Source organism: Schistocerca americana, chromosome 3 (genome assembly GCF_021461395.2).
Source record: "Schistocerca americana isolate TAMUIC-IGC-003095 chromosome 3, iqSchAmer2.1, whole genome shotgun sequence".
In the NCBI taxonomy this organism is placed as follows: Eukaryota; Metazoa; Arthropoda; class Insecta; order Orthoptera; family Acrididae; genus Schistocerca; species Schistocerca americana.
In genome coordinates, this window is record NC_060121.1 from 242,810,969 (window position 1) to 242,823,270 (window position 12,302).

At 42.9% G+C, this 12,302-nt stretch overlaps 1 protein-coding gene across 1 annotated transcript in view; it reads right to left on the reverse strand.

Moving 5' to 3' along the window:
- The window catches only part of LOC124606841, a 124,606-nt gene that overhangs the window by 93,301 nt on the left and 19,003 nt on the right, over positions 1-12,302 (reverse strand). The window contains exons 4-6 of the mRNA XM_047138917.1: positions 8,663-8,814; positions 5,365-5,582; positions 5,078-5,263 (exon numbers count right to left, since the gene is read on the reverse strand). Of these exons, the coding sequence (XP_046994873.1) occupies positions 5,078-5,263; positions 5,365-5,582; positions 8,663-8,814 (556 nt within the window). The remainder of the gene's footprint in view (positions 1-5,077; positions 5,264-5,364; positions 5,583-8,662; positions 8,815-12,302) is intronic.

The following is a 12,302-nucleotide window of genomic DNA, read 5'->3' on the forward strand; positions in this document are numbered from 1 at the left end:
ACCTGGTAACTGAGAAGCACTGTCATGATACAATTTTTAATATGCTTCTGGACAAAAAGTTGTTTTGGATGGCCAGGATAAATGGAACATCCTGTATACAACGAATCAAAAGATGTTTGAAGTGAAAATATTAGTTGCTTTTCAATATAATATACTGAATCACCCAAAAATTATGATAAGTATTTCGAGGAGTAGTTGAAGTTCAGGAAAATACCTCCACACAGAAATCTTGGAGAAAATATCGGCTTAATTATTTTATGAACGTGAGACACAGTAATGCTAATGGAAATAATATTTTACGTAAGAAATTAGAGACAAATTACTGCCTGCATTGGAAATTATAGACTCATGGAAAAAATTGACTATAGAAACAGTGTACTGTACTTATAGCAACTGGACGAGAACATATTTTTGGTGTAATAACGATTTCTATACGAAATGTAATTGGCAATTTCTGTATTTTCACGAGTGGCCACAACATAATAACTTGTGATAAATTAATTAGCGAACGTCGTCGTCATCGGCTGATACTCGTAGCCGAGTTTTCATATTTCTTCTGCATTTCCTTTGCTGCATGGTAGTTCATGCATGGAGATGCCTATGATGGCTTAGCAGACCAATCCTGGCATGAAAACTCGCATGCGGCAACATGCATTAAACATAATAAAGGGTGGAGGATGTGTCCGGGCCTGGCGAAATTTGCATCTTTAACGTTTTTCCTTTTCCTGCCTCCGACGTTCGTGCTCTCATAAGTAGCGGAAGTAGCTGTGCGAAGTTGTTTACGATCTTCTGCTGCGGCCCACCAATTACTTGGGTAATTAGACTCCTTATGTTCTTCTTCAACTGGACCTTATAGCGCTTCAGAGGAGCACCACGGTACCTTCTATGTGTGCTCACTTGTCGAGGAAGTCTGCTGTTTGTCATCCGCTGGACATGCCCAATTCATCTAATCCAATTAATTAGCGATAGTGTTGTACGATAACATCCTTCTTCACCTCTCCTCATCAGGTTTCTTCCCCACATAGAGTATGTCAAACGGATATTGTTCGTTAATCGTGCGAAGCAAACAGAACATACTAAAATGGCTGTCCGGACAGCTGTTACATCTATCAATTTTTATTTATTTATTTTTCTCTCTTGAGCGTTCTGCATTTTAAGAGAGTTGTACATCAGAGATGTTTCGTTTTTATTTACAGAACGTCAGCTGTGTTTGACGTTTGTTACTCCTTTTTACATGTGTCTAACCAAAGGTTGTGAACGAAAAATCTTTGTTGTCCATTCACCTTTCGCGATTTTTTTGGCATATAAGCACCGGATTTTTCTTTTGCTGCATTTGCGTACTTTTCACTTCATTTCAAAAAAATGGCTCTGAGCACTATGGGACTCAACTGCTGTGGTCATTAGTCCCCTAGAACTTAGAACTACTTAAACCTAACTAACCTAAGGACATCACACACGTCCATGCCCGAGGCACTTCATTTCACATTCGTAACACTTTACATATCATTTACAAAAGTGAAGTGAAGTCCAAAGAACGCAAACGCAGCAAAGAAAGAAGAGTGTTCCTAGAAGCCGAAGAATAGCGAAGAGTGGAAGTACAACAAAGTTTTTTCGACTGCTAGCGATGAGGAAAAAATTCGCCGACGTCAAAACATGATGAAATGAGTAATAAATCTCAACAACCGTTGATGATCCTTTATAATTAAAAGCGGAACGCGAATGATGGAAAATTTTCTTAGTCTCCTTAACGCTTAAGACAGAAAAACAAATAACAGTTGATAGAGAACATTGCGATGTTGTGGCTTAGGTCTCTAACAAAATTACATTTCCTAGTTTCCTTTAAATCTCGTCGGTCTTTGATGCAAGAAATTTTTTGGCATAAGAACGTAAAGACTTACATACACCAATGTGGAGTTTACTTTCATACGTCTGTCTTACTGCCGCATACATAGGTATTACAGAGTGCGTTCATTTGTTGCCCGCAGTTTGGGTTTCTTATGTGCACCGACGAGCCTAAAATTTTGATTAACTACAGAAAGGAAAGTGTGATTTGCCCGATATCCGTGAAATGCAGAAACTGCCCTTGATGTCTCATACATAATGTCTTACACTGAGGTGATAAAAGTCATGAGATAGCAACATGAGCACACGCAGGTGGCGGTAGTGTCACGTACACAAGGTACAAAAGGCCATTGTATTGATGGAGCTGTCGTTTGTACTCAGGTGATTCATGTGAAAATGTTCCCGACGTGATTATGACCGCACGACTGGAGTTGACAGATTTGCAACGCGGGTTGGCAGTTAGAGCTAGACGCATTGGACGGTCCAGTTCAGAAATCGTCAGGGAATTCAATATATCACGATCCGTAGTGTCAAGAGCGAGCCGAGAATACTAAATTTCAGGCATTACCTTTCACCACGGACAACGCAGAGGATGACGGTATTCACTTAACGACCGACAGCAGAGGCGTCTGCGTAGATTTGTTACTGCAACACTGCGAGAAACAACCGCAGACATCAATGTGATGCGTACGACTGACATACACTACTGGCCATTAAAATTCCTACACCACGAAGATGACGTGCTACAGACGCGAAATTTAACCTACAGGAAGAAGATGCTGTGATATGCAAATGATTAGCTTTTCAGAGCATTCACACTAGGTTGGCGCCGGTGGCGACACCTACAATGTGCTGACATGAGGAAAGTTTCCACCCAGTTTCCCATTCACAAACAGCAGTTAACCGACGTTACCTGGTGAAACGTTGTTGTGATGCCTCGTGTAAGGAGAAAAAATGCGTACCATCACGTTCCTGACGTTGATAAAGGTCGGATTGTAGCCTATCGCGATTCCGGTTTATCGTATCGCGACATTGCTGCTCGCGTTGGTCGAGATCCAATGACTGTTAGCAGAATATGGAATCGGTGGGTTCAGGAGGGTAATACGGAACGCCGTGCTGGATCCCAACGCCCTCGTATCACCAACAATCGACATGACAGACATCTTTTCCGTATAGCTGTAACGGATCTGCAGCCACGTGTCGTTCCCTGTGTCAACAGATGGGGACGTTGCAAGACAACAACCATCTGGACGAACAGTTCGACGACGTTTGCAGCAGCATGAACCATCAGCTCGGAGACCATGGCTGCGGTTACCCTTGACGCTGCATCACACACAGGAACGCCTGCGATGATGTACTCAACGACGAACCTGGGTGCACGAATGGCAGAACGTCATTTTTTCGGATGAATCCAGGTTCTGTTTACAACATCATGATGGTTGCATCCGTGTTTGGCGACATCGCGGTGAACGCACATTCGAAGCGTGTATTCATCATCGCCATAATGGCGTATCACCCGGCGTGATGGTATGGAGGTGCCATTGGTTACACGTCTCGGTCACCTCTTGTTCGCATTGACGGCACTTTGAACAGTGGAAGTTACATTTCAGATGTGTTACGACCCGTGGCTCTACCCTTGATTCGATCCCTTCGAAACCCTACATTTCAACAGGATAATGCACGATCGCAAGCTGCAGGTCCTGTACGGGCCTTCCTGGATACAGAAAATATTCGACTGCTGACCTGGCCAGCACATTCTCCAGATCTCTCACCAACTGAAAACGTCTGGTCAATGGTGGCCGAGCAACTGGCTCGTCCCAATACGCCAGTCACTACTCTTGATTAACTGTGGTATCGTGTTGAAGCTGCATGGGCAGCTGTACCTGTACACACCATCCAAGCTCTGTTTGACTCAATGCCCAGGCGTATCAAGGCCGTTATTACGGCCAGAGGTGGTTGTTCTGGGTACTGATTTCTCAGGATCTATGCACCCAAATTGCATGAAAATGGAATCACATGTCAGTTCTAGTATAATATATTTGTCCGATGAATACCCGTTTATCATCTGCATTTCTTCTTGGTGTAGCAATTTTAATGGCCAGTAGTGTATCAGTTAGGATAGTGCGGCGAAATTAGGCTGTAATGGGCTATGACAGTAGCAGACCGAGTGTCTTTGATAACAGTACGACATCGCCTGCAGCGCCTCTCCTGGTCTTGTGACCATATCGGTTGGACCCTAGGAAATCGTTGTCCCGTCAGATAAGTCCCGACGTCAGTCGGTAAGAGGTGATAGAGGGTTAAAGTGTGTCGCAGCACCTCGAAGCCATGGATCCAGTTTATCGACAGCGCGATGTTCAAGCTAGTGGCTGCTCCATCATGGTGTGAGTTATGTATACATGGAATGGATTGGTTCCTCTGTATTTTCGGGTACTTGGAGAACATTTGCACCCATTCATGGATCTCATGTTCCCAAACAAGGGTGGAATTTTTGCAGATGACAATGCGCCATCTCACCGGCCACTATTGTTCGCGATTGGCGCGAAGAACATTACGGACACTTAGAACGAGTGGTTCGGCCACGCAGATCGCCCGATATCAATCCTTTTGGACATTTGCGAGACATAATCGAGAGGTTAGTTCGTGCACAAAATCCTGCACCGGCAACACTTTCGCTGTTATGGACGGCTGTAGTTCAATATTTATGCATGGGACTTCTAACGACGAGTTGCTATACTACGCTCGATAAAACGGTCCCCGACACAATATTAGGAGGTAGCCAACGAGTTTTGTCACCTTAATTTATACACACATAAGCACATTACATACTCCGTCTTCAGGCCACGAGCGGCCTACCGGGACCAACCGACCGCCGTGTCATCCTCAGTGGAGGATGCGGATAGGAGGGGCGTGGGGTCAGCACACCACTCTCCCGGTTGTTACGATGGTTTTCTTGACCGAAACCGCTACTAATCGGTCGAGTATCTCCTCTATTGGCATCACGAGGCTGAGTGCACCCCGAAAAATGGCAACTGCGCATGGCGGCCTGGATGGTCACCCATCCAAGTGCCGACCACGCCCGACAGCGCTTAACTTCGGTGATCTCACGGGAATCAGTGTATCCACTGCGGCAAGGTCGTTGCCATAATTTATACACAGATAAGACAGGAAACTGATGAGTCAGTTCAGCGTAACGTGTTATGATTATACACGCAGTCCGAAACAGAAAGATTTTTACCTGCGAGTTGTACCTTGTGCAGCCAGGCCCGGAACTGCTGGGTGTGTTCGACAGGGAACACCCCCAGCGCGGACGGACCCCACCACAGGGCAACGTGCTCCGACACCTGGCCGACCTCTCCCCACAGTATCTCCTGGTAGTATTCCACCACCTTGGTGTGGACTTCCTTTGTCACCTTTGGGAGACCTGTTTGCAAAAGACTACGTACAGTAAAATAATTCAGTTCTCCACTTACAGCTTTGCTTATGAAAGCAGTAGAGTCTACATGGTAAGAAGCGGTATCTCACCTGAGGATTTGGAAGGCTTTATTCCTCTGCTGCCCAGCATTTGTGGAACGCTGAAAGCAGCAACAGCTAAGAGTGTGGCTACGTGCTCCTTTTCAATTTCTAACAATCTTTCCATGGCTGACATGTTACCTCCAGGCAGTACTAAAATCTGTTGGACGGTGGTGCTTCCAGGTGGTATAAACCCAATTGTGGGTGGAGTTATATGTTTTGCCAGTGCTCTGCAAAGGAAAAAGAAAATAAGGTTTTGCGTAAGAAGGAATTTCTGCACTGAAGCGCCAAAGAAACTGGTATAGGCTTGCGTATTCAAATACAGACATATGTAAACTGGGAGAATACGGCGCTGCGGTCGGCAACGCCTAAAATATTGTTAAAATGGCTCTGAGCACTATGGGACTTAACTTCGGAGGTCATCAGTTCCCTAGAACCTAGAACTACTGAAACCTAACTAACCTAAGGACGTCACACACATCCATACCCGAGGCAGGATTCGAACCTGCAACCGTAGCGGTCGCGCGGTTCCAGACTATAGCGCCTAGAACCGCTCGACCACTCAGGCATGCGTCAGAGTAGGTCTTTCCCGTTATGTACTGCCGTCCTTGACATCCTGTGGTCTGCCAGTTCCAGCTGTGATTTCACAAACCACCGAGTGTGATTTGTTATGGAAAGCCCGTGAATGTGCGGCTTTTCCTGGTTGGAAAGTTCTCCACAGGCTCATCGACAATGGCAAGACCCATCACAAGCGACTGACAAGTATCCTGCCTTAAATATAACTCGTGAATTCCCTATCATTTTCGTGAATATCAATTTTTGTCTGCTTTGTTCTCCCAAAGTTAGCCGAGAAATTTAGAAATTGAATATGTAAGAACATATTCTACTAAAATATCAATTTTTATATTTTGTTATGTTGTTAATACTTTTCCGATCCGGGCCTGGGTCGTGGTTCGACTCCCGACCTGACACACAGTTATAACTTTTCACGAAATGAGAAAAAATAGTTACGCGAGTGGCTTCATACACGTGCGTAGGCTCTCTCGTCCATCGCCAGTTTGAAAAAAAAATCCTTTTGGACATTACGTCGCGGTATTATGTACAACTATAAAGCCGACGTTTTGCAGAGATCCTCTTCAGTGCGATGAAACTGTAGTAGTGTAAAGCCGTACTCCAACAGGAATTATAGTGCACAATGACAAACTGCAAAACTGTTTTCATAATGATAAAAACTATTATTTAGTCTCATGCCTTCAAAACTATTTAGTTATGGATCGTTATGTTGCTAGGAATTCCCTGTTTCAAATATTGTAGATCGCTGATTTATAATTAGAAAATTTAAAGACATCTTCAGGAACAATTTGTGGTGTCACCGCCAGACACCACACTTGCTAGGTGGTAGCTTTTAAATCGGCCGCGGTCCATTAGTATACGACGGACCCGCGTGTCGCCACTGTCAGTGATTGCAGACCGAGCGCCACCACACGGCAGGTCTAGAGAGACGTCCTGGCACTCGCCCCAGTTGTACGGACGACTTAGCTAGCGATGCAACACTGACGAAGCCTCGCTTATTTGCAGAGAAGATAGTTAGAATAGCCTTCAGCTAAGTCAATTGCTACGACCTAGCAAGGCGCCATTTATCCTTTGCTATGTATCTAATGAAGCATGTACAGTAACAAGACCAATGTTCACCAATTGTGGATCAAAGTCAAGTATTCCAGAAGCTACGTACTTTTCTTTATAGCATTCATTACGTATCCTGTTTCAGACTTCACGCCATCCTGCGTGAGCTTATAGCGTGCATTTCGGCTTCCTCAAACAACACGGTGTTGGCACTTCTGCCGACACTTCACAATTTTTCCATTATATTTGGACAGTTGAGCTCCGTGGCCGTGGATAATGATATTTCACTGTGAAAATACAGCAACCAGCCACTTTTTAATGCGTTTTATTTATGCCAATATGCATTTCGGGTTTGCACCCATCTTCAGCTGGCAAATTACATGTATCTTCAGTTTCTACAGTGGTAAAATAGCGACAGCAGTTTGGATGCTGCAGCTGGCCTATGAAAAAGCAACGATTCCAATCATTTACTTCAATTTCGCGAGTTTAAAGTTACGCACTATCAGTTGTTCATTTTGCTTACATTCTCCTCTCCTTGTTTTTTCTTGGCCTTTCTTCTTTTTTGTAACAGCACAAACACTTTTTATCACGTATTTTACACAGGCGCACTGCGTTATCCGCCATGTTGTCGACTGACAGTTTTGTTTACATACAAGCAGTTTATCTAAAAAACTTAGTTTACATCGTACTTAGAATACTTCTATCACCCAAGTCAATGTTTAGTAAACAGTAGCTTAGCTAGAACCTCAAAACTTTCGTAAAATATAAATCTGTCCATAGATAAACTGCTTGTATGTAAACAAAAGTGTCAGTCGACAACATGGCGGATAACGCAGTGCGCCTGTGTAAAATACGTGATAAAAAGTGTTTGTGCTGTTACAAAAAAGAAGAAAGGCCAAGAAAAAACAAGGAGAGGAGAATGTAAGCAAAATGAACAACTGATAGTGCGTAACTTTAAACTCGCGAAATTGAAGTAAATGATTGGTTGGTTTGTTGGTTTTTGGGGGAGGAGACCAGACAGCGAGGTCATCGGTCTCATCGTATTAGGGGCGGATGGGGAAGGAAGTCGGCCGTGCCCTTTGAAAGGAACCATCCCGGCATTTGCCTGGAGCGATTTAGGGAAATCACGGAAAACCTAAATCAGGATGGCCGGACGCGGGATTGAACCGTCGTCCTCCCGAATGCGAGTCCAGTGTGCTAACCACTGCGCCACCTCGCTCGGTAAATGATTGGAATCGTTGCTTTTTCATAGGCCAGCTGCAGCATCCAAACTGCTGTCGCTATTTTACCACTGTAGAAACTGAAGATACATGTAATTTGCCAGCTGAAGATGGGTGCAAACCCGAAATGCATATTGGCATAAATAAAACGCATTAAAAAATGGCTGGTCGCTGTATTTTTACACTGAAATATCATCTTCAGGAAATTTAATGTACAGGCACAAACGAAAAATCGTCGTTTGCGATGTTATAAAATCTACAAACGTTTTGATGAAAAGGCTAGAACATTAACAAAACATGATCAAGCACTAATGAGGTATGTCAGAGAAGTGATATCAAAATTCATTGCCTGAAGTAAAAGCATACTTCCCTGTAGAATCAGCGAGCTAATGTTCCAGAGAAACTTTTTGCCTTGGCAGTACCTCGTAACTAGACGTCAATTAAAATTAGAGTGGTAGGGCCATTACCTGTAGACTTCCAGGCTGGAGTTTTCCGTTTGCTCAGGGCTGGTCATCTCATCCCCTGTCGCCAGCCCGGAGTGATCGTGAGCCTGGTAGCTGTGCATCAGCGTGTAGACCAGGCTGTAGCAGCTCCGCTCGGCTCGGTGCTGTGCCAGGATCTGTGCCCAACAGCGAGAAATACAAGCACTATTTGCCATATAATTTATGTCTTTGGGGCTACACTAAAAAGTAACCACAAAACACAAATCATTTAAAGTTTAAACGTCTTGTAACTCCTATGTCATTCTCAGAGTCAATTCTGAAAATGATTGAAATTATCAAACTTTGATTTTCGCACATCCAGTATTACATATTGCACTATCAGAGGGAATACAATGGCGATTAGACAGCACACATGAATACTTAGTGGCAGTTTAGATCACATGTCAACATTGTGACACGGTTCTTCGAAATTTTCTTTCTTTTTTAATTTTGCAGAACGTTAAATGCTCTGTTTACGTTATATTGCGGTCAGCAGAATTCCAAAAGTTATAAATTCAATTCATATTTCATTAACCCATATCCTTAGTAACACTATAAATGCGAAAGTAACTCTGATGCGTTTTCACGACTAAAGTCCTGAACCGATTTTAGCGAAATTTGGTGTGTAGATAGCTTGAAATCTGAGGAAGAACATAGGCTACTTTATAAAGTATATAGTACGAGATATTTATTGATTTTAAGAATATAACTAGAATTATGGAAACATACTTACTCTGTGAAAGAGCTATTTACTCATTGACTTATGAATTATTTATGAAAATTCTTTTATTGGCTGCTAAGCGCTACATAATATGATTCATCGTGATGAATACACTGATTATGCAGTCATCAGTGTGGATAATCCATACTTCCATACTAATAATATTAAATGTGAAAATAACTCTCTCTCGTACGGTTTTACAACTAAAATGCTGAACGAATTTTGGTGAAATTTGGAATGGGTATAGCCTGAACCGTAAGGAACAACATAGGCTGCTTTAGAAATTAAAACAAAAAAACTGGCCCTAAGCGGGTGTAGTAGGGGTTGGCAACCTCTATGTTTACACTAGTGAACACAAGCAATGTTTAAAAATATTAAATCTGTGCATAATGTACACGTTGTATAATGTATTACTACTTCAGTAGCACCATCCATAGAAGAGCACTCCTACCTACATCGCGACATGTAGCACTGAGGGGGACAGGAGTGCGTGAGCTGGACAGGAGGAGAGGGGGGGGGGGGGCTCGGGTGGGGGGGGGGGGCGGAGGGAAGGGCACATCACAAGCCACACTTACCCGAACAGCAAGACACGTGAGGGAAGCTGACGTTATTGTGCTTAAAATACCTTACTTACTCACCATCACTCTTAGCAATTGAACTACTGATGAATAAGCATAGCTACAGGTCATGGATAGTAGACACCAAGGGATTATCTAAGCAGCATAATAAGTCACATTACTAGAGTCATTTCACAGTGAATGTGTTCAATATTTTGTTTACATGCGTATTTATTTATTTTACAGTATCTCTTTACAGTTAGTCATTATATTCTAACAGTTTTTCATTGACCAACATCCAACATCTGATAAGCTCTATTGTTCTATAACCAAGCGAACTGACACAGAGATTAAGACAATGGGCTCATAATTGGGAGAGTGATGGTTCAAATCTGGGTCCAGGCATCCATGTTCCTGTAAATAGACTCAAGGAAATTATGAGATGAATCCATTTATTTCATTATCATTCCCTGATCCGATTTTGTGCAACGTTTCTAGTGCCATAGTCGTTCACTGAACGTTGAACATTAATATACATTATTTTATGTGCTGTCCATGACACTCTTTTCTGTGGAACAGCACAGGTAAAGGCGGCAAAAAGCTCTTCTGATGAAGAAAACTGCTGCCACGCCTAGGTTTATTGTAACTTGGGAAGTAAGTCGAAGTAGAGTGGACTCTTATCCTGACTGTTGTAAACGTATTTCCCAAACGTGCTCAATCAACTTTTTTCTGTTACCGCATTTATTGAACCACTGTCTAAGAAAAAGTAGTTTTATACATTTTTCTGTACGGTTTTCGCAGAAAATCACAATAACACACTGCAGTGACATTTTCTGCGCAGTTAATTCGTTGGAACATAACCAAAGGTTACCAATTACTTAGCCTTTGTATCAGCCTTTCGATTCTTATCTCTTTGTTTCGGGGTAGTTAAACCTTTCAATTCCCTGGACGGTGGTTACAACTACGGCTCGAATTCTCTAACCCACGCTTCACCAGTGGCATCGTTTAGATATCGAAAGGTTTCACCTATAACGTACAATCTTTGTTTACATGGGATGTACAGTAATTCTTGCTTACCTTCGGTTATGGACATTTATTTACATATCGTACGACGATCTTGAAGAGGTATGTGTGAAGTGTTAAACTTCGTTCGCTTCTTATTGTTTTAGTTATTCTTCCCTGTCTTGGATCATCGTATTCTCCACTGTTAACTCACCGCAACCGCAACTTACAAAGCTGTGTATTTGAATCTGGTATTTGTCAAGTAAAGTGTCAAACTTAATGTACAACCTTTGATCTTCAACAATTAGATTAACCGAGACTGTTTCAGATTCCATATCAAGCTCGTATTACTTAAAAACAAATCGTTATGGATGAGAAAAACATTTGCTTTTATTTCATACCTCAAACATATTTTCCACTGTTGTTGCCCCGTCCGAACCTGACAAACTCAGTATATGTTCAACGAATAATACATACTAGCTGAGACCCGGCGTTGCCTGAGTATGTGCTTCTTCCAATCTTTTACCAGTCCATCTCCTCCACCCCGTTCTCTGTCCTCTTCCTCTACCACCCACTCTCTGTCTATCTCCTCCTCCTGCTGCTCTCTCCGTCCATCTCCTGTTTTCCCCTCTCTTTGTGAATCTGCTCCCCCCCCCCCCCCCGTCTGTCCCCTCAGTCCATCTCCTCCTCCACCCTCTAATCCCATCTGCTCCTTCCTCTCTCTTTGTCCATATCCGCCTCTCACTTCTCTCTTTCTCTTCCTCCCCTGTCTCTGTCCTCCACCTCCTCTCCTCTTTCTCTATCCATCTCTTCCTCTTTTCTCTCTCTGTCCATTTTTCCCTCCCCTTCTCTGTCTATTCCCTCCTCCCCCTTCTCCCTCCACGTTATCATGTCCTCCCCTATAGGAAACTGGTAGTTCTTACCCCCACACTATTTCTTCCCAGATTGTAACTAATTTGTGTAGCAAATTTGACTGAAATCGTTCCATGGTTTTAGGCTGAGCTTTTTACCCTTGGATTTTCGCATGTATGCACATGTCGCATATATTTCACACGGATTTGAACATATATTTCATTTGCATCTATAGCGAATATCGTCATGCAGTTTCATTCTCGCTCAGCTCAACGTTTATGACATCGTATCACCTTAACTATATGTTGCACACTGATATAATTATGCATATACATCCAGTGGTATATGTAGGTACTGTCTGTGGAATGTGTTGACACTAGAGCTAATAATAAATAAGTAATAAATTAAAACGTTATGCATCTTCCAGTAGTTTTTCTAGCATCTAGGTTTTTACAACATATTTCCTGAGCTATGTGTCGTAAAATGATACATT